The sequence below is a fragment of the Lycium ferocissimum genome, chromosome 3, assembly GCF_029784015.1.
Source record: "Lycium ferocissimum isolate CSIRO_LF1 chromosome 3, AGI_CSIRO_Lferr_CH_V1, whole genome shotgun sequence".
NCBI classification, from domain to species: domain Eukaryota; kingdom Viridiplantae; phylum Streptophyta; class Magnoliopsida; order Solanales; family Solanaceae; genus Lycium; species Lycium ferocissimum.
In genome coordinates this window covers 64,673,705-64,695,110 of record NC_081344.1, presented here as the reverse complement: position 1 = coordinate 64,695,110, position 21,406 = coordinate 64,673,705, and the positions used below count along the sequence as shown (strand labels likewise).

The window sequence follows — 21,406 nt, the reverse complement described above, 5'->3', positions numbered from 1 at the left end:
GAATTCAACACATAATTTGGAGCACAACAATGATCTAAAGGACCTAAATAAAGCCGTAAACAGAAAAAGAAACACTCAACATGAATAAAGAGGTTGCTGAACTAAAAATATGATTATAGTAAAGAGAAACCAGTAATCAGTAACTTCATTATTTAAAATATTTAATGAGTGTTCGAGACTAGACCAACTGTTTATTCAATATCTAAGCAGTCGACATGACTTTAAGCTACCCAAATATCAAACAAACACACGCAGGTTCCACATGGATCAGGTAACCATCAAACATACTACATAAACATCCTTAGCAATTCGACTAAACAAAGCCTCCAAGCCAGCACAATGCAATCAAATTATTCACTACTTTATATGAACTGGCACAAGTTCAAACAGGGCCATACACAGAAGGCTTAAAGCTGGCAATATAATAATTCAGACCCAATGAACACAATCCTCGATTACTATAAATCAGAACATCACCACATAAACATTGTTTAAACTAACATAGCCAGCGAATAAGCTAACAAACATCATCGGCTAGACAAAATTACCACTTGATTAATTATTCTGTTCAAACTAGGTAAAATTAACTTGGAGAACATAATTAACTACATTGAGCTTAAATTGATACTACGCTATATTAACTAAGACTAAATTCGACTGAACTAAACGAACACCAACATAGCTGTTAACTAACACATGAATACAAATTAAACTAAACAAACCAAAGTACCAAAATAAAGAAAAGGAAGAGGGTTTACTGACCTCTTGGAGGTGCAGTGAAGCAGGGCTGTCGACGTCACGAATTTAGCTCGAACTCGAACGAACCCGAACTCGATGAAAATAACTAGAGTTTCAAATCGAAGAATGAAATTAGGGTAATGTGTGGCTATTATTGGAACAGGGCTATATTTTCGACGATAATTTCAGTCTTACTAACTTATATTTTCGAAGAAATACTGATTTCAAAGAAAACCCAGACCGAAAGAAGACTAGGACTTCCTCGCTAAAAAAAACCCCTTTTTGCTGAAGATCTAGGATAGCATTTATAGGAGACCAAAGATAGGGTTTTTGCCTTCAAATTTTAAAATCCGAAAATGTCAAAAAGGGGGTCACGGGTTTGAAAATTTGGGGCGGGGTTTTGAATAATTTTGAATCGAGTCAAATGGACCCGTTATCTGCACGTGATCTGCTGTAGATTTATCCCAGAATGGATCAATTTTCTCTGCCTTTCGAAGATTTGTTGTGTCCGTAGTGAGAAAACGAAGATCCCCTTCTCTGTCAACGACAGAGCAAAGCAGATATAGGGGACGTTGTTATGTGGAAATAGGGAAGGCAAAATCTGTGGAGGCGAAATGAAGGTTGTATGCTAACTAAAAATGGGTGAGGGAGAGAGTGAGGAGAGAGGAACGAAAGAGATGAGAGAGGTGGGAAGGCTGCGGCTGAAGAGTGAAGAAAGAGAGAAGAGAAAACCTAATGCATTATTTCGTTTGGGCCGGGTCGGGTAAAGGATTTCGTGGGCTGATCGGGTTAAGGGGTAAGGCCAATTGTTAAATAGACTGGTAATGGGAAAATATGGGCTGATTTAATTGTTGGTCCGAAAATGGGCTGAATTGCTTTTAGTCCGAAAATGGGCTGCATTGTTGAGTATTTTCTTCCCTATTCAATTATTTTGGGCTTCTAATTTAATAACTAGTGACCAGTATAATATATATTATGTGAAGGAAATTAGTAATTAATATGTAAAAAATAAAAGACTTGATAAAGTATAATTAATTTACTGAAAATAAAGTGACGACGATCCCTTTTGAAATTTGTGACAACATAATACTATATGATATTGATAGTAGTAGAAATAATAGTGAAAATTAATTTAAAGCCCAAGGAAGTAAATTGGAATAAAGGAGGGACAAAATTGGGTGTCAACAACAAGTTCAATAGAAAGTAAAATATAACATGAGTTGTAGTGTAACTACTCTTTAATATAATTCTCCCACATGGTACGGATAATCTCTTCACATCGAGCTTGCATTTCCCATCAGATGATTGAGAAGACGAACAAACATTACTTGAGTCAAGTTTTATATTTAAAAAATATATTAACCAACTTAAGAGTCTTTTTTCTTTTGCAGAATATAGATTTATGGGTCAAGTTTTAAATTTTTAAAAATTTGAAATCATGATTTGGAATCTCAAGTTGTACTTGTTGGAAAATTTCGAATTTAAAATCATGATATAAAGTAGAAGTTGAAATTTTGTGCAAATTTTATAAACAAACACTAGTTTGAAATCAAAATATGAAAGATGATTCCAAATCACATGGCCAAACGCCCACTAAGTAGGCACAAAAAATTTCACCCATTTGCCATGAGAAAATGACAAAATGAGTCCTTATGTATGAGGGTGGTTTCAAAATAATCCCTTAAGTATGCACTTGAAAGGTTTGGTCCTTCATCAATCATAGCTGTCTTGGCCTTCCTGATGACTAACTAAATCTGATGAAAGCCTCAATCAGTAACCCTTTGGGATAAGTCCCTATTACCCCCCTGAACTATATCCAAAGTTGCTACGACACATCTTACCTTTTCCTGGGTTCTATTACCCCCCTAAATTTATTTAAAACGGAATAATTACCTCCCTAAACTTATCTAAAACGGAATAAATATCACCCTAAATGCTGACGTGGCAAGGAGAGTGTGTTTCACTCTCATTGAGAGAGTGAGAAACATAAAAACGAAAAAACTTAAATTTTTTCTTAAAAATCTGTATTTTCTTAAAATATGAAAATAAATCTAGTTTTCTAAATTTAGTTTTAAAAAATGGATTTTCCACATTTTTAAAAAATATTTAATTTTTCCAAAATTTTATAAAAATTAAGTTTTTTCACATTTTGACAAGAAAAACACTTTTTCCGGATTTTATTTGAAAAATAAAAGTGTCCTAAGAAAATGAAATCATGAAAATCAAGATTTTTTAAAACATTTTAAAAAAAATAATCAAGTTTTCCATATTTTTAACAAATCCATTTTTCCATATTTTTAAAAAATTCATGTGTTTCAGTTTTTTTTTTTTTTTTTTTAAAAAGGGTTTTAAAAAAATCAAATTTTCAATTTTTTTATTTTTTAAAAACTGGTTTTAAAAATCTTTTTTTAAAGAAAATTTAGTTTTTAATCAGTGTTTTCAGTTTTTTTTTTTAAAATAGGTCTTAAAAAAAATCAAAATTTCAATTTTTTTTTTTAAAAAATGGGTTTTAAAAATATTTTTTTATTTAAAAAAAATCAGTTTTTTTTTTTTTTTTAAAATTGACACTTAAGCTGAATTTTTTTTAAAATAAATAAATACACATGTAGCAAAGAGAGTGTATGTCACTCTCCCATATGAGAGTGGGCATCTGCATTTAGGGGGCTAATTATTCCATTTTAAATAACTTTAGGGGGGTAATAGGACCTAAGGAAAGGTAAGGTGTGTCGTAGCAACTTCGGGTATAATTCGGGGGTAATAGTGCCTTATCCCTAACCCTTTCTTTCTTTTAGTTTTCGTAAAATATTACCGAACTCTGTCTTTTAAATTTAACGTAAATAATGAAAAAAATAATTTAACTATAAACACCAAGAAAATCCTAAAATATTCAACACAAAACTCTATACTAGACACTAAAAAGATAATAAAAATAGCTGAGATTACACCTTAAAAAGTTACACCAAATTATAGATATAAATCAAAAATGGCAAAAACTATAAAAATTGTTCCTTTTAATGTAAGTTCCCCCTTTTTTTTAAAAAAAGTTTCTGTCAAATCTAAAGGACACAATTCGACAAATATTTAACGGAGACTAAAGTGTTAATTTTTTGCAAACTTAAAGCACCGAAACTGTTAAATAGGTCAAACTTGCAGAGCCAGGATTCGACTCAACTCAAACACAAATATTACTACTATTTTGTGTCATTTGAACTCAGTCCCTCCGTCCCTCGTAACATACAAATTAGTGCAACACTCGTCACTCTCACTGCTACAAATTAGTGCAACACTCTTCACTCTCACTGCTACAAATTAGGGCAAAATTAGCCATTGAAGATGAAGAGAATTTCTTCGAGTTACTCCCACAAGGGCATTTCTCATTCTTGTTCAGCAATTAGAGCTTATTCTTCATGGCATATGAGTGACAAATTCATTTCAGTAAAGGGTAAACTTTGGTTTAATAGCAAGATTGAGAAGGTCAAATGTTTAGATGACGCTGTTACTCTCTTCCATCAAATGGTCATAATGAAGCCTCCTCCTTCAGTTCCCGTCTTCTGTAAATTATTTAACACTATTCTAAATATGAAGCATTACTCTGCTGTTGTTTCTCTTTTCAGAGAAATGCGGAAATTGGGCATCCCAATTAATGTATTCATCTTGAATATTGTGATTAACAGTTATTGCTTGATGCATCGTGCTGATTGTGCATTTTCGGTGTTACCCCTTTACTTAAAGAATGGCATTCCATTTAGTGTTGTCACCTTTAGCACCCTATTAAAGGGAATCTTTGCTGAAAATAAGGTCAAAGATGCAGTTGAATTGTTTAAAAAATTGGTCAGAGAGAAGATTTGTGAGCCCGATGAAGTCACGTATGCAATTGTCATGAATGGGCTTAGCAAAAGGGGCCATACTCAGAAAACTTTTAGTTTGCTCCGGTTAATGGAACAAGGAAACACTAAGCCCCACATATACATCTACAGTATTGTTATAGATGCCCTCTGCAAAGATGGAAACTTAGATGATGCTGTCTATCTTTTGAACGAGATGAAGCAGAAAGGGATTCCTCCGGACATAGTCACGTATAATTCATTAATTGACGGTTTGTGTAGGCTTGGTCAGTGGGAAAAGGTTAAGATTTTGTTCTCCGAGATGGTGAACCATAATATTTATCCAAATGTGCGTACCTTCAACATAGTGATAGATGGATTATGCAAAGAAGGAAAAGTTGAAGATGCCGAGGAAGTAATGAGACACATGATCGAAAAAGGTGTAGAGCCTGATATAATCACCTACAATGCGATAATGGATGGATGTTGTTTGCGTGGTGAACTGGATAGAGCGAGGAGAGCTTTTAATTTCATGATAGATAGGAACATTGAGCCTGACATTATTAGCTATAACATACTAATAAATGGATACTGTAAGGAAAAGAAAGTGGTTGAAGCCATGCAATTGTTTCGTGAAGTTTCAGAAAAGGGATCAAAACCTGATATCTTTACCTACAATACTATCTTGCAAGGTCTGTTTAAAGTTGGAAGAATTGGCGATGCCAAAAAAATTTATTCCGAGATGCTATCTGTGGGTCCTATACCTGATTTATACACGCATGGCACTTTGCTCAATGGTTATTTTAAGTGCGGACTTTTTGAAGAGGCTATGTCAATCTTTAATAAGTTGGAAAGAAAGAGTGAAAATGCCAATATTGAATTTTATAATGTTGTCATTAATGGATTGTGCAAATATGGTGAAGTCAATAAAGCTCATGCTATTTTTGAGAAGCTTTCTTCAATGGGATTGCTTCCGAATGTGAGAACATACAATACAATGATTACTGGATTTTGTCTACAAGGGTTGTTAGATGAAACTAAAGATATGCTTAGAAAAATGGAGGGCAACGGTTGTTTCCCAAACAATGTCACTTATAATATTATTGTGCAAGGATTTCTCAGGTGCAACAAAATTAGTGAAATGACAACTTTTATGAAGGGAATGGCTGGAAGGGGCTTCTCATTTGATGCAACTACAGCTGAGTTACTGGTAAACGTTATAAGGGAGAATCCTTCGGTGTTTGACATGATACCAGAGCTTCATATGGAAAAAATGAAGTGAATATTACTTTCGCTTGGTTTATTCGGCTATGATACAATTTCCTTTTATCCTTGCATGAGAAATGGCATCCAATGCAATTGCAGAAGTTGAAAAAATGGCAATTAGAACGTCGTTTGAGATTTCCAGGCAGGCCTACGGAGGAGGTGAATCACTTTTGATATTTTGATTGTTTTTCCACTCTTATTTTCCTTGGATATCGTATGTCATTGCATTCTTAATATGAGTAATAATGTAGGTTCCCTTATGTGGACATGTTATAAGTCTAAGGAGTATGATCTTCTGTGTTATTTAGTTGTCTCGTGTACTAAGGAATATGATTTTCTGTGTTATTTAGTCATCCTCATGTAATATCATTTTCTGTCATTTTGAGAATCAATAACTACTGCCTGTAACTTAGAAAATGTTAAGGAAACAATCTTTCTGACAAGTTCAACCCATTCTTTTGTCCTGAAATTGAAACAGAACATGTTCAAAACTAATAGGATATACTATATCCGGACGATCAACACAATATTCAAATTATCTTAGATATATTTCTAGAAGTTTATATATGATCCGAGAATACTGGATGCTTTATTGGGAATTTACATTTTTCATTTTAATAAATTTGTCAGAGATAACTTCATTGTCCCTTTGACTAATTGTCACTAGAATTCAGAAAGGGCTTGCTTCATATCGTCATTTCCAACTAACTTAGAAGATGGAAGGAGCCGATTTCTTTTGAACGTGTAGAAATCTGTTTGGAATTCTCTACTGTAATTGTTTGTTTCTAATTTTAGATTATGGATTTTAAGTAATCTCTGCATGTTATTGCAAGAATTTGCCGAAAAAAGGGTTCTGTGTCTGATCTTATAGTTCAACACTGTGTTATACCGCATAATTAGAACTTTGCATAATCATAGAAGGGAAGCCTGCGTTATGCTCTGTACTCACTGTATGTATGCAATAAGAAAAAGAAAAAAAAATCTATACCTTGTGATATTGGGATGCATTTTCATTTCTCCCACTGTTATTACTATGTAAGTCGCAGAAGACTTACTTCACATTTCAATTTCTAAAAGAATTCTGATTTTTCCTGTCTTTGCGGTGACATTAAATAACGGAGTAACATTTTCAATCTTTCTCATTTGCACTTGTTCCAAGTGGAACATGACCTCAACTTGAAGTTGGACACAATATAACTTTGCTTAATCATAGAAGGGAAGCGTGTGCTATGCTCTGTAACATGACCTCAACTTGTATCAGATAGGAGCAACAACAACAACAACAACTACATACCCAGTGTATTCCCACATGGTGGGGTCTGGGGAGGGTAGAGTGTACGCAGACCTTACCGCTACCTTGGGAGGTAGGAAGGCTGTTTCCGATAGACTCCCGGCTCAAGAAAAGATGCCAAGACAACAATAATAATAGGCAGTAATAGCAACATATGATAAGATAAATGACGTTAAAGAAAGAAAGAAAGAAAGAAAGAAACAAGCAAGCTATATGAGAGATCTAAAAAATAAGCGAGTGAACAAAGATAATAATACTCCTAATGCGAAAAAGAAATCCTCGCGGCCCCTTACTAGCCCTCTACCCTGATACTCGACCTCCACACCCTCCTATCACCGGTCATGTCCTCGGTAAGCTGAAGTAGCGCCATATCCTGCCGAATCACCTCTCCCCAGGCCTTCTTTGGCCTACCCCTCCCTCTCTTCGGGCCCACCATTGTATCAGATAGGAGCATATATCTAAAAATGTCACTCTGCATAATTTACTTGTAAATGTGATACAGCTTCAAACAACAATTAGATTGTCTTCATGTACAATACCTGCTCTTTATTTGCTTCGCAAATTATAAGATTATAAGAGTATCATCTGCATATAGGAGATGTGATATCATCATTGATCCGTGGTCTTTTGTATCTACTCGAAAGCATTTTATCCAGCCAAGTTGTGTTGCCTGGCTAGTCATTCTACCAAACCCCTATGACCAAAATAAAAAGTAAAGAAGAAAGAGTGTCCCCTTGCCGTAAACCCCTATGAGCAGAGAAAAATCTACAGGTGTACCATTTATCAAAATTGAGAATTTGACTGTGGATGTGTAAAACTTTATCTTTTTTCTCCATTTGTTATCTACCATTGATTTCATAAAAAATCCCCAATTTACGTGGTTGTACACCTTCTATATGTCCAGCTTTATCAATAGCCAAGTGCTCCTTTGTCTTTCTTTTTTTAACCCAAAGCCTCATTTGCTATTACGGCTTAATGCCGCATTATTTGTCTTATCTTTTGTGAAAGCCGACTAGTTTCTGTCCACTTAGCTGACAAATTGTTTCAAATTAATGGATTTGAAATCTTTCAATCTTAGCTCCACTTTTCAAACTAATGGGAGTTAAGGCAATTTATTCCCGTACAAATCATTTTGGTGAAAATACTCTACAGCTTTCAACCGTCATCCTTAATGACATTCCAACATTTTTTATTAAAAGACATGGTGAAGCTGTCTGGGCCCGGTGCTCTATCCCCAGCACATCTGCTAATAACTTTCAATTATTTCTGCCTCTTCGAGAGTCTTTCAGCCGTTCAATCTCTTCATCGTTCGAACGTGGTAGGTCATCATGCTGTAAGAACTGATGATTTGTTTTGTGATTTCATCTTCCTCTTCCTTGATTTTCTGCCCATTCACCTCCAAACTGTCAATGTGATTGTATCTCCTATGCATATTGGCCATATTTTTTAAAATGTTTAGTCTTTCTATCCCCTTGCTGCAACCAATTAGGCTTCTAGATTTTTATTTCCATGAAATGTCTTCACATTTTACTGTTTCATCAATTTTGCTAGTTAAATCCACCTTCTGAACTAACTGTGTGGCTGAAAAGAGTTCTGTTTTCTGATTCTTTATCAAGTAACATGTAATAAAATTGGTTTATGTATAGGTTTGCAGAACAAGTTCATCAGGGTCACATCACAGAAACTAAAGTTCGGAAAGCGATGACAGGTGCTATTTTCTGCTCCATTTCTAAAACCTTTAGCCGTTTTTAGTGTATTTGCTTCAAACACAAGAAGATAAGCTTAAACTCTTTGCAACATGTTAAGAATAATCTATATGTGGTAGTCCACCAAGTGTCCTTAATAAATCTAAATTTAGGCCCCTCAAGTTCCAACTTATTTTTAGCTTCATGAAGAACTCTTGCATCTGTTCCTCCCCTTTACTGCTGCTTGACTACCTTCATAGTTCACATGATACTCAAGTTTGTTCGGTTCCGTCCTTCCTCTTATTGTTTTTTGTTTATTCGATAAAGGTTTATCATGCTTCTCCAATTTTCGGCCCTATCCCTTTCCATTTTGATTAGAAGATCAAAAAACTCTCTCAAACCCAATACATTTGACTTCCAGCATTTTGCCAACCAGCTTCTTCGTACCTAGAGCGTAACCATCTTTTCTTTTGAAGCTTTACTACATCCTTGCATAGAAGATTCCCCTTCTTGCTGGTCTTCTCAAGTAATTGATTTCTAAGTAAATGACTTGGACTTGCGCTTGGGCACCACTAGGGCCGGACCTCCAAATAAAAAGTGGTTTATCTATTTGCGGTACACATTTTGTCTTTACCGTATCTCGAAGAAACTCGTTTTTTTTTTTTCTTCTCCTAAATAGTATACATCCAATATTTCTTTAAGGATGATGATTTTTCATGTTTCAATAGAAGAAACTCTTTCAATTCTGTGTTTCTTTCTATTTTTCTAACATGACATCTTTGCCAGATAACCGTATCAGGAACATTCCAGTAGTTGATCAGACTCGTATGATAGGGATGGCATCCATTGCCATTGGAGATGTTGTCCGTGCTGTTGCGAGTGAGCTTAGGGACGAGCTGGACCCTTTGAATGCTTACACACAAGGAGGTTCCTAGGATATGAAGACAATAAATAAATAAACGGATCAAGCGCTTAATCATGTAAATATTTGCATGCTTGGTTTTTCTAGTAATATATGGGTATGTGCCTCTTGATGTGGCCTACTGCAAAACTTTTCTAGTTTAATTTGCTTATAATTGGTTGTTTTTGAATATGGTAGTTTGTTTAAACAAAATAAATGGTGTTTCGTCTTGTTTTAGAGGTTTAATATTGTCGATACGGAGTATCCGTGCATCATTTTTGTGGCATTGGATGCGTCTTGGTCTTGGTTTCTCAATTAGAGTATATTGGAAAATCTCTGTTTGTTGAAGCAATTCCTTTTATCAATCTTTGGAGATTGTTATGTGTAGAGGTTGGACGTTGAGCTATTCAAGAGCTACTAGTGGTGTATATGTTTAGAATTGGGTTAAAATGGGTAGTCATTTTTCTATTTTAGCCATATAGTAGTTTCCTCATATCTACAAAGAGAAACTATTCATAGGGATGGCAATAGGGCGGGGCAAGCCTTACCTAACAAGATTTCGACCCGCCCTGGCCTGTCCTGTTTAGCAGTTTCCAGAAAAGTTGCCCTACTGCCTCGCCCAGCCCTGCCCCGTTATATGTTTTATTTTTTGTCTTTAATTTTCATGTTGCAGTATGCTTTTTTTGATTTACAGTAGTTGCTAGCTAATTTGCAGTGAGTATGCTTTTTCGTTATAAGCATATTAATACAACACAAATTTTTTTTTAAAAAAAAAAGGATTTAAAATTGGTCTGATAGGAAAGATTACATCATTTAAAAGTTAAATAGTGAAATATATCTTAAATAAAGATGAAAACTCTTATATTAAAAATTTGAATATTCTAAAACATTTCAAAATAAAAATAATCCTATCTGAATTAAAATGGAGGGAGTAATACATTCACCTTCATTGTTAATATTTATCCTTTTTTGTTATAAGCAAAAAGGAAAAATAGCAGAAGTAAAAAGTCGAGGGTTCAAATATTATTTTAGCATAAAAAGTGGGTTAATTTTAATTAACTTTAGAACTACGGCTTATTTTCAAATAGCAGTTGTAAAAAGTGGTAATTTGTAGCTGAGCCATGGAACAGTAGGAGTTGTAAAGAATTCATATAGCCATTTGGACATGATTTGAAATCATGAGATGAAATCACGTTTGGACATACAATTTGGATTTCTTAAGTTCTGTATTTTTTATAGACATAAAAATCTCACAAGTTGTGAAAACTATTAAAACTTTCGCAATTCTTATACAATCTTACCAAATAAGCAAGTCATAGTTCATAACAAAATTAATACGTTATTAAAAGGCATTTCTAAAACATATAACATCAATTGATCAAATTTCAGTTCAATAAAAAGGAAAGGAAAATTTAACATGAATAGTAATGTAACTACTCCTTAATATAAACCTCTCACATAGTACGAACATAAATGACAGTTGGTAGAAGTTAATTATGGTTGGTGGGAGCACTTGTTAAAAATATCTACCAACTTATGGGTCTTTTTTTACAAAAGGGCAAAGGTGCAAATATATCCTTCAACTTTGCTATTTAGAGCAGATACCTCTCGTTACAAAAGTGGTGTTTATATATATCCCTGCCGTTACAAAATGGTGCAAATATACCCCTGCCATTATAAAATGGTGCAAATATATCCTTTTCGTTGACTGAATTTATTTAAAAAAAAAAAATTAAGTTATATTTTAATTAAAAAAAAAAAAAGTCACGTGACTTAAAAAAAAAAATCTAACCATTTTTTTTTTAGTATAAATACCTTTCTAAAGCCACATAGTAATTTTTTTTTCTAGTGGGTCGGTTCTGATTCGTTTTAAAAAATGGGTAGACTTATTTTTTTAAAATCACGGAGATATTTTTTAAAACGAACCAGATCCGACCCACCAGAAAAAAAATTACTATTGTGGCTTTAGAAAAATATGTCTACTTAAAAAAAAAATGATTAAACTTTTTTTAAAGTCACATGGGATTTTTTTTAATTAAAAAATAACCTAAATGATTTTTTTTAAAAGATCCCGCCTGCGAAAAGGTATATTTGCATCATTTTGTAACAGCAGGGAGTATTTGCACCATTTTGTAACGGCAAGTATATATATACACCACTATTATAACGAGGGGTATATCTGCTCTGAATTGCAAAGTAGAGGGGTATATCTGCACCTTTGCCCTTTACAAAATATAAATTTATGAGTCAAGTTTTATATTTAAATTTTTTGAAATCCAAAAATCATGCCTTTTTGAATGATTTGGGATTTCATCTTATGAGATGAAATCGCATGTCCAAACGCCAACCTCATCTCATGACTTGAAATCATGACATGAAATCACATGTCCAAACGCCTACTAAGTGATGCGAAGCTGAGCTATTGCTGTGAGAAGAACAATTGCCATTCCTAAACTATTGTATCACTTTTAAAATTGGTAAAAGAAAATGTAAAATTGTTGGATAGGACCGTAGGAGCTCTCACGTGAAAAACTAAGATTTTGGACATTTTAAAATTATGATGGATAAAAGATATCTATTATTGGTGTCACGTAGAGAGGTAGCGGTACCAAAATCACATTTAGTACGCTCAATCCGAGTTTAACTGACCATATTTTCTTTATTTAAGTTCATCTCTAGACATCAACATAAAAAAAATGAAAAATAAAATAAGAAGTATTAGAAAGTTTCAACGTTTTGACATTTTTAAATTAATAATTTAAGAAAAATATATTACCTATAAAAAATAATGGAGGTTTGCCTCATATTGGACGTGTTGAGTTATAGTAACTAATAAGTACTACTCCCTCCCTACTAAAAAACTACTAAAAAGCGATCTAAAAAAATCAACTTTTCCGATTTCACGAGGTCGGTTTTGAAAAAAATGCGACCTCAAAACCGACCTCATCAGTAGGTCTGGAAAGAGCAGGTCGCAAATCTGTCCCAATTTATATGCACAAGGCAATGCATTTAATTTTTTATCGCGACTTTCAATATAAATTTACATATTGCAAACTACTGGAAGGTATTATACTAAAAGAGTTTAAGAATTGTAGTCAAAGAAAGAACGGTTTGACTCTCTAAATAATAAAGCCCTCGTATAAATTGGAACGGTTGGAGTAATATTTAATTTAGAACCTATTTGGATGAGATTTTAATTTGTGGCTTATAAGTCATAAGTCATAAGTTAGAAATTCTAATTTATGACTTTTTACTTATTTATGTTATTTCGACTTAAAAGCACTAAAAGATGAGCCAATCCAAAGAGGCTCTAGTTTCAGCTAACACAAGCACTTTATTTAAGTTCCTCGGAACATAATCACTTATAGTTCATTAATTGATGGTTTCTGTAAGCTTTGATTTATGACTTTGTTCTCTGAGATGATAAATCATAATATTTATCCAGATGTGTGCAACTTCACCATGGTAATTAATGGACTATGCAAAGAAGGGAAAGTTGGAGTTGCCGAGGAAGTAATAGAACACATGGTTCGGAAAGGTATAGAGCCTGATATAATCACCTACAATGCGACAATGGATGGATATTGTTTGCATGGTCAAGTGGATAGAGCGAGGAGAATTTTTGATATCATGATTGATAAGTGCATTGAGCCTGACATTAGTAGCTATAACGTACTAATAAATGGATACTATAAGAAAAAGAAATTGGACGAGGCCATGCAATTGCTAGGTGAAATTTCTCAGAGGGGATCAAAACCTGATACTGTTACCTTCAATACTATCTTGCAAGGGCGGGCATGTTGAAACCACCCTTTCTTATAAATATAAATATTTATAAAAGAATTTATTTTTGCAAAATCAAGTAATATTCTCTCACGTGTTTTATATCTTCTATCTCTTTCTCTTATGTATTCGCACTTTCTGCAATTATTTTTTATTGCTTGTTCTCGACTTATTTCTGCGTTTAATCATAATATTACTGAGAGAAATAAGTGCTGAAACAACATAACATAACAAAATATTTTCAAGTTAAGCCAGTTTTTGGGACAAATTTCACGTCCACTCACAAAATTTCATTTTTTTTTCCAAGTAAAATGCACATCCAAACACAACTTTTAAGTTCCAAAAATCACAACTTCAAAACTCAAAATTTCAAATTTCAAGTTTCAACTTCAAAATCTATGGCCAAACGGGAGCTTATAAGTTAGAAATATCGAGTCTAAACCATATAATATTAATCAGAGTAATAAGCACTTAAACATAGTTACATACCATATCAAAATCATTGTTGATAATTTATCTTCAAAATATTTGCGCCAGTTTTTGGCGGAAATTTCACTTCCACTGACAAAACTTTCGAATTTTTCCAAGTAAAATGTGTATCCGAACACAACTTTTAAGCTCCAAAAATTACAACTTCAAATATTCAAATTTAAAATCTATGGCCAAACGGGAGCTAAGCAGTGTTTGGCCATATATAATAGATTTTGTGAAACTTGAAAAACAAAGGAGTTTTTAAAGTTGTGTTTGGACATTCACTTGGAAAAAATTGAAGCCTTTTGAGCGGAAGAAAAATTTCACCCAAAAACTGGTTTGTAATTTTTTTTCTTTTTGTTAAAAAAAGCTTCCAAAATCTATGGCTAAATAAGTTTGAAATATTGCGTTTAAATCATAATATTAATTAATGAGAGAAATAAGCGATGAAATAACACACCATTTCAAAATCATGCTCGATAATTTCTCCGTCCTCAACTTCATCACTATGAGTTGGCCATCGGAATGCAAAATCGTGGATGTTCGGTGTTTACCCCTTAAAAAGGTAACAATTGAATTTATACGTGGTGTAATTTGTTGATAAAGTAATAAAATAAACAATAACAAGCCAAGATTCGTAAAGAGCAAGAAAAGAGATAGCCTTGATTGGTAATTGAGGAACACAACTAATTGGTCGGGTTTGGTGCCTTTTTATCTCCAACCCGAGCCAATCTTAAGAGAATTTGAATATTTTTTGTGATTACAGAGCTAAGAGTATGAAATATGCGTGTAAAGTCAGAATTCGATCCTCTAATGGGAGGATCCACCTCTGTATTTATTGTACAAGAGTTAGAGTTATACATGGTAGCTAAATTTGTTAAGAAGATAATGATCCTGACAATCTCAGGTGCCTCAACAGTTGATAGCGTGATGGCCAGCACAACGGGTAGCGAGAAATCCGTTACAGGTCGGATTTCTCGCGTTTGTGTCAACTAGCCCCCCTCTGGTTTGTGACCCCCCCGGCTTTATTCTATCTGACTGGTCGAACCCGAACCGATGCTACATCTCGAAGCCAACTCTCATATCTTGCTCCGATCTCCCGTCAACAGACCCAAATATTTTACCGCGGTTTATAGCGTATACATTCGAGTTAGGTTTTAATTGAAAAAAAAGTTAGGTTTTGTAAAGCAATTCTGATGCAGGTAATTAGAAACTTGAATCAAAGCTATTTATAGACCAATGCATATTGCAATCCTTTAACGGTTAGGATTTAGCAAAAGTTAATTTCCTAAGAGGAGAAAGGATTAGAGTAAAAGCTCAAAATTGTCCTTTATATTTTGGCTTTAAATTCAAAATCATCCATGTTCTTTTACTAATAGTCCTCATATCTGTGAAATTGGTGCATTCTTAATCCTTTCCTCAAATAATAGTCAATCCATTTTAAGCGGTTCTGATTAAGAATTGGATTGGGTTTGGGATGAGTTGGGTCCTAAATAAATCTAAATAATGATTTTAATTCTTTAAATATTTTTTTTCTAAAATTTATAGTTGTCACATAATTAAATATGCATCAAAAATTGTATTTCCGACTAATAAGACCATGAAAGCTAACTAAGTAAAATTGGATGAACATGGAAGGTTACTAGGTAAAGTTGAATGACTTTTAGAAGACAAAATAAATTTCAATGACTTTGGTGGCAAATTACTATACTGAGTGATCATTCAAGCATTTAACTCGATTATTTAGTCGAATATCCATTCGGCAAAAAAAATGGTTACGATCAAGCAGGTTAAAATAGAGTAATATGCGAGTGAAAATGCAAAATCAAATTTGGAGTTTAAATAGATTAGAAGAACATAAGCTAATAATTTAAAAGAATATTTTAATAGGGATGCTTATCGGATGGTTCAGTTAGATATTTTCACTTAACGGTTTGGCTTATTGGTTATTGGATTTTAAATATACTAATTCGCTACCCTAACTGGTAAGATATCGATTGGTTCGATTTGAATTTAACTGTTATCAATTGGTTACCGATTGACTTTATCAGTGAATCGAAAAAGTCTATTACGAAAATAAAAACCCAAAAGGCTCATCATTAAATTTGCTTGTGTGAAACAAATAGGGCCAAGATATGACTTTCAAATTTAATATTCTATTCTAGATAAAAAAAACACACCTGTCTTGCTGAGTATTGAGGGAACCGGAAGGAATTCTAGAAAAGACTAGAAGGACTGTCGCTGCCCTACGTTTCAGACTTGAATTTAGAGTGTAACATTCTTTTTAATTACCCTTGAGAATTTAACATCTTAGTTTAGGGTTTCTACCTTTCCATATTTTCTAAACTATATATATACACACACACACAAAGGGTATAAATGTAAATTTAACTGTTCTTAACAGATTAACAGTTTATATGATAAGGAAGTTAAGTAATGTGTACCCTCACTGTTAAGCTGTTAATTATAAATTTCGCTCAGTTCCCCATTTGTTAATTCGATTTGCTTTTGAACAGCTCTATTTGTCACCAAATTTTGTAAAGCAAAATAATTAGGCGTTTGACTATGAAAATCAAATATTTTTCACTTTATGTAGAATTTTGAAGTTAGAGTTGAAGATGGAGTTGTATTTGATTATAGTTTTTGCAAAGAATATTTGGTTGTTTGAATGTAATGAAAGTGAAAAAATATTTTTAGGTATTTTTTAAATTTCAAATATAATTTCGAGTTGCATTTGAAATTTTCATGGTTGAGTGTTGATTTTCAAATAAAGCGAAAAAAAATTCGGAAAAAGTGAAAAATTTCATGGCCAAACGGGCCCTAAAAAGATGGAAGTTTGGATTTTTTTTGTATGTGCTTACGACCCTTTATGTGACTTATTTTGACTCAAAAATAATTTTTGAATAGATTAAAATTTACGGGAAAGGGCCAAATATACCCTTGTACTATTGAAAAAGGGACAAGTATACCCTCGTTATACTTTGGATTCAAATATACCCCTACTATTATACTATTGACTCAAATATACCTCTCTTTCATTAAAGTTATCCAAAATAGACATTCAATCCTATGTAACGCTAATATTTAATAAGATAAATGTCACCTCAATACCCCCAACCCATTTTACTCCTCACCTCTATTTATTCTTCCTTCCCCACCATCACCATTGTCGCCCCCTAAAGTTTCCTTCCCCTTCCAACAAGCAAAGGCTACATAACATTGTAAAGATTAAGTACAGCTTTCCTTCATTTTGATTACAAGAAGCACCAGATTTAGTCATCCACATACTAGTCAAGGAAAGATTCAGTACAGCTTTGCTTCATTTTGTTCCAAAATTAGGGCACACTGAAATAAATTACCTCTTTATCACATTTCCACTGAAAATTATCCCCCCAATTCACTAAAAAAGATGAATGGTATTTCTCTACGTTGCCCTTTCAATGGTATTATTCCCTTTATCTCTTTCTTTGCTACAACTAGAGCTTATTCTTCAAATCATAGTAATACATCTGTTCCATTAAAGGGTAAAATTGGGGGCAAATAGCAATTTTGAGAATATTAAGTGTTTAGATGATGCTGTTACTCTCTTCCATCAAATGGTTACAATGCAGCCTCTTCCTTCTGTTGTTGATTTCTCTAAGTTATTTAAGACTCTGCTAAATATGAAGCATTATTATCTTTTTGTCATTTACGTCTTTAGAAATGTGAAAGAATCGGGTACCCCGCTGATGGAGTCATCTTGAATAGCGTGATTAACGATATTACTCCGATGCATCATAAGGATTTCGGTGTTACCCATTTATTTGAAGACTGGCATTCCGTTTACTGTTGTCACTTATAATACCCTAATTAGGGGTATCTTTGCTGAAAACAAGGTCAAAGATGCAGTTGAATTGTTCAAAAATTGGTCAGAGAGAAGATTTGTGAACCCGACGAAGTCATGTATGCAACCGTCATGAATGGGCTTAGCGAAAGGCGTCATACTGAGCAAACTCTAAGTTTGCTCAAGTTAATGGAGCACGGGAACACCAAGCCCAACATATATATTTACAGCATTGTTATAGATGCTCTATGCAAAGAGGGAAACTTAGATGCTGCTATTGATCTTTTGAACGAGATGAAGCTAAAAGGCATTTGTCCCGACATAGTCACATATAATTCATTAATTGATGGTTTGTGTAAACTTGGTCAATGGGAAATGGTTAGGACTTTATTCTTGGAGATGGTAAATTATAATATTTATCCAAATGTGTGCACCTTCAACATGTAACGGATGGACTATGCTAAGAAGGGAAAGTTGAAGATGCCGAGAAAGTAATGACGGACATGGTCGGAAAAGGCGTAGTGCCTGATGTAATCACCTACAATGCGATAATGGATGGATATTGCTTGCGTGGTCAACTGGATAGAGCGAGGAGAGTTTTTGATTCCATGATAGATAAGACCATTGAACCTGACATTATTAGCTATAGCGTACTAATAAATGGATACTGTAAGAAAAAGAAATTGGCCGAGACCATGCAACTGTTCCATGAAATTTCTCAAAAGGGATTAAAGACGGATACTGTTACCTACAATACTATCTTGCAAGGGCGATGCAAAAAATATCTTCGCTGAGATGCTATCTACGGGGCCCGTACCTAACTTATGCACTCATTGCACTTTGCTCAATGGTTATTTTAAGTATGGACTTGTTGAAGAAGCTATGTTACTTTATGATAAGTTGGAAGGAAAGAGAGAAAATATTGATATTGAATTCTACAATGTTATCATTGATAGATTGTGCAAAAATGGTATACTCGACAAAGCTCATGTGATTTTTGAGAAGCTTTCTTTAATTGAAGTGCTTCCGGATGTGATAACCTACACTATAATGATAAATGGATTTTGTCTTGGAGGGTTTTTGGCTGAAGCTAAAGATATGCTTAGAAATATGGAGGACAACGGTTGTTTGCCAGACAATGTCACTTACAATGTGTTTGTGCAAGGATTTCTGAGGTGTAGCAAAATTAGTGAAATGACAACTTTCATGAAGGAAATGGCCGGAAGGGTCTTCTCATTTGATGCAACTACATCTGAGCTACTGGTAAAGGTTATAATTGAGAATCCTTCCGTCCTTGACATGATACCAGAGCTTCACTCGAATTATAAGAAGTGAATATTTCTTTCGCTTGGTTTATTTGGCTGTACAAAAGAAATCAGATTGCATTATCACATTTGATGCAATATCTTGAGCTTTTCAGGCAGGCTTATTGATGAGTTACATCACTTTTGATATTTTTATTGTTTTTCGAATCTTCTTTATCTTGGATATCATATCTTACCGCGCTTTTAATATGATAAATAACGTGAGTTCCCTTATGTGTACACATTATAAGTCTTGGGATATCAATTTCAGTGCTATTTATTTATCTTAAGGTATTATCATTTTCTATCTTTTTGAGAATCTATCACAACTGCCTGCAACTTATAAGTTGTTATAGAAATCGGAAACTGTTGACACCCAATTTTGGCCCTACGTATTTAAAAACTAACTTCTTTAGACTCTTAGTCATTAAATAGCACAAAATCTCGTTTTTATACATTTTTAACTTTAATATAATTTATTGATGATGGTCCTTATTTTTAAATAATAGGAATTTTTATCAATTTATTTTCATTTTAAATAATTATTTTGTTACAATCGTTTGTATATAAACAACATGCTAATACGGTTTTTACTTAATTAATTAGCGTCTCCTTAATTCAAATCACATTTTTTACTTGATTCATGAAATTACCTTAAATATATTTTTATACTTTATTACTTTAGTTACTTATTACATGAAAGTCGGAGGAACTAATTTTAAACACAGATAAAATTTAGCACATGGTTTTGAGAAGCCATGGTTTTGTGAAGCCCATGGTTTTGGCACATGGGTTTGGCTAAAAAATGGTTACCTTTGCCTATATAAAGGAGGACTTCACCTCTCATTTTTCTCATCACTTGCACACTACCTCACATACATTTTTCTTCTCTCTACACTCTCTAGATTTTCTTTCTATAGGAAGACTATGAAGACTTTCTTCCTCTTTCTATATTTCTTTTTAGTTGTCTTTATATTTCATTCATATATTGCTTCTTTACTTATTCATATATATTGTCTTAACATTTATTTACTTGCATTGTCTTTATATTTTTTTATCTATATTATTTTTACATTTATTTATATACATTGTGTCTTTAAATTTCTTCATATATTGTTTATATATTTTTGTATTCCTATACATTTTCTTTACATTTTACATACATTTTCCTTATACTCTCCACACTTTTCCTTTATATTATACGACATCTATCTATTCTTTTATATATTTTTTATACACATACGTTATATACATATACATGTACATATTTACATTACTTAACTACTAAAAAAAGAAGGAGAAATTTTTCATTAAAGGGAATGCACTTATTGTCTCTACAATTTTTATGCATTATCTTTATATTTTGCTATATTGTCTCTACAACTTTATTTATTTTCAATACATGTATACATTGTCAAGTATTTTCTTTACACTTTTGTCAATACCATCACACTACATGCCTATTTTTTCCTATATATTTTGCTATTTACATTTACTCTACATTGGCTATACATCATATTTATATTTACCTATATTTTCTTTTTTATTCTTATGTTCTTTTTACATACATCATCCACCTATACAATTGTTACATTACATACACTACACTAATCTTAGGGCCAAATAAAGTTTCATCATTCTTTTGTCAAATCATGTTTTCAAAAACTTTATGTCAAATCATTTTTTCAATAACTTTTTGTCAAACTACTTTTTCAAGGACTTTGGTCATATTATTTTTTCAAAGAATCTTTATCAAATCACTTTTTTGGGACTTTATGTCATATACCTTACTTTTTGACTTTTTCAAATTATTTTAACTAATACTTTTTCTTTCATCTTGCAATTTATTACAAATACTACACTTTTGGCCGATGAAGAAATTTCCGTCGATTTCTAAGGCCTCTCATGTACAAAAGACGGGTTTTTTTATGTTAAGTTTAGTTATTATTTCTTTAATTCATTTGATAGTTATTTAATCTCTTACTAACATTTTTACCAAGTGCTTATACAGGTATGGGGAAATACATCTCAAAGACGATACTCAAGGCAACCGAATCATCCTTGTTTGTAATTACTTTCCGCGTTCTTTAAACTTGTACATAATATAAACTCGTACTATAGTGGAAATATTATTTTGAATGTCCGGTGGAGATATTTATTTACTTGTCATCTTGCATGTTTAATTTAAAGCTTGTCGTTCGCTTTAGGCAAAAATTAGTAGATCAATACTTTCATAAATAGATAAATTGACTTGGTATAAATACTTTGTTAATTAATTCACACTTTTGGCGTTTAGGCAAAGATAATAGTTCATCCTTTA

At 33.0% G+C, this 21,406-nt stretch overlaps 1 protein-coding gene across 2 annotated transcripts in view; it reads left to right on the top strand.

Annotated features, from left to right (window-relative positions):
* The first annotated feature begins 4,034 nt into the window (after positions 1–4,034).
* Positions 4,035–21,406, top strand: part of LOC132050395 (putative pentatricopeptide repeat-containing protein At1g12700, mitochondrial) — a 36,350-nt gene continuing 18,978 nt past the window's right edge. Inside the window, exons 1-3 of one of the 2 annotated variants that reach the window (XM_059441623.1) lie at positions 4,035–5,987; positions 8,766–8,827; positions 9,591–9,991. In XM_059441623.1, coding sequence (XP_059297606.1) covers positions 4,072–5,844 — 1,773 coding nt within the window. In that variant the 5' untranslated portion in view covers positions 4,035–4,071 and the 3' untranslated portion in view covers positions 5,845–5,987; positions 8,766–8,827; positions 9,591–9,991. Of the gene's footprint in view, positions 5,988–8,765; positions 8,828–9,590; positions 9,992–21,406 lie in introns of those variants that run through there. The other variant, XM_059441624.1, reaches the window with a different exon arrangement.